Genomic DNA, 1127 nt, shown 5'->3' with positions numbered 1-1127 from the left:
GCGGGGCGTGCGCGCCCCTCCTTCCCTCCTTCACCTCCCTCTCTCCGCCCGCCGCGAGGGCGGGAGGAAAGCGGCAGCCCCGAGCGGGAGGTGAGGGAGGCGGCGCGCCGGGAGCCATGCGGGAGTACAAGGTGGTAGTGCTGGGCTCGGGCGGCGTGGGCAAGTCCGCCCTCACCGTCCAGTTCGTGACGGGCTCCTTCATCGAGAAGTATGACCCCACCATCGAGGACTTCTACCGCAAGGAGATCGAGGTGGACTCCTCGCCGTCGGTGCTGGAGATCCTGGACACGGCGGGCACCGAGCAGTTCGCCTCCATGCGGGACCTCTACATCAAGAACGGGCAGGGCTTCATCCTGGTCTACAGCCTGGTGAACCAGCAGAGCTTCCAGGACATCAAGCCCATGCGGGACCAGATCATCCGGGTGAAGAGGTACGAGAGGGTGCCTATGATCCTGGTGGGCAACAAGGTGGACCTGGAGGGCGAGCGGGAGGTCTCCTTCGGGGAGGGCAAAGCCCTGGCCGAGGAGTGGAGCTGCCCCTTCATGGAGACCTCGGCCAAAAACAAAGCCTCGGTGGACGAGCTCTTCGCGGAGATCGTCAGGCAGATGAACTACGCCTCGCAGCCCAACGGGGACGAGCAGTGCTGCTCCTCCTGCGCGCCAAAAACAAACACACACACAAAAAAAATAGAAAAAAAAAATCTTGTTGGAAATGTGGCTTTTTTCGGCATGTACGTTTCGTTTGGTCTTGGTCGTTGAGTGTTTCCTGTCAGTGTCTGCCGCGGGCTCTGCGCTGGCAGCGGGCACGGGGGAGGAAGGCTTCGGCGAGGAGCGGTCCCTGCCCGCCTAAGAGCGAAAAACACACGCGGGGAGCCCCCCCCCCGGGACACGCGCGAGGAGAAAACGCGCGGGCACGGGGGAGGAAGGCTTCGGCGAGGAGCGGTCCCTGCCTGCCTGGAAGAGCGAAACACACGCGGGGAGCCCCCCCCCCGGGACACGCGCGAGGAGAAACCGCGGCAGCGGTGACGAGCCCTCCCCCGCGGCCACGCGTGGAGCGCCCCGCCGCCGGTCCCGAGGATCTCTATGCAAAGTTGGGTGGTTGTGCCGGGGCGTCCAGCCTGGAGAATT

At 64.9% G+C, this 1127-nt stretch overlaps 1 protein-coding gene across 1 annotated transcript; it reads left to right on the top strand.

Moving 5' to 3' along the window:
- Positions 1-101: 101 nt before the first annotated feature.
- On the top strand, positions 102-849 carry RAP2B (RAP2B, member of RAS oncogene family). The gene is made up of 2 exons (XM_009279574.2): positions 102-654; positions 773-849. The coding sequence occupies exons 1-2, from the start codon at positions 117-119 to the stop codon at positions 847-849; spliced, it is 615 nt and encodes a 204-aa protein (XP_009277849.1). The 5' UTR covers positions 102-116.
- Positions 850-1127: the final 278 nt, after the last annotated feature.

This window comes from Aptenodytes forsteri, unplaced genomic scaffold (assembly GCF_000699145.1).
Source record: "Aptenodytes forsteri isolate BGI_AS27 unplaced genomic scaffold, ASM69914v1 Scaffold299, whole genome shotgun sequence".
NCBI classification, from domain to species: Eukaryota; Metazoa; Chordata; class Aves; order Sphenisciformes; family Spheniscidae; genus Aptenodytes; species Aptenodytes forsteri.
The sequence above is the reverse complement of the archived record's forward strand: the minus strand, read 5'-3'. Positions and strand labels throughout refer to the sequence as shown.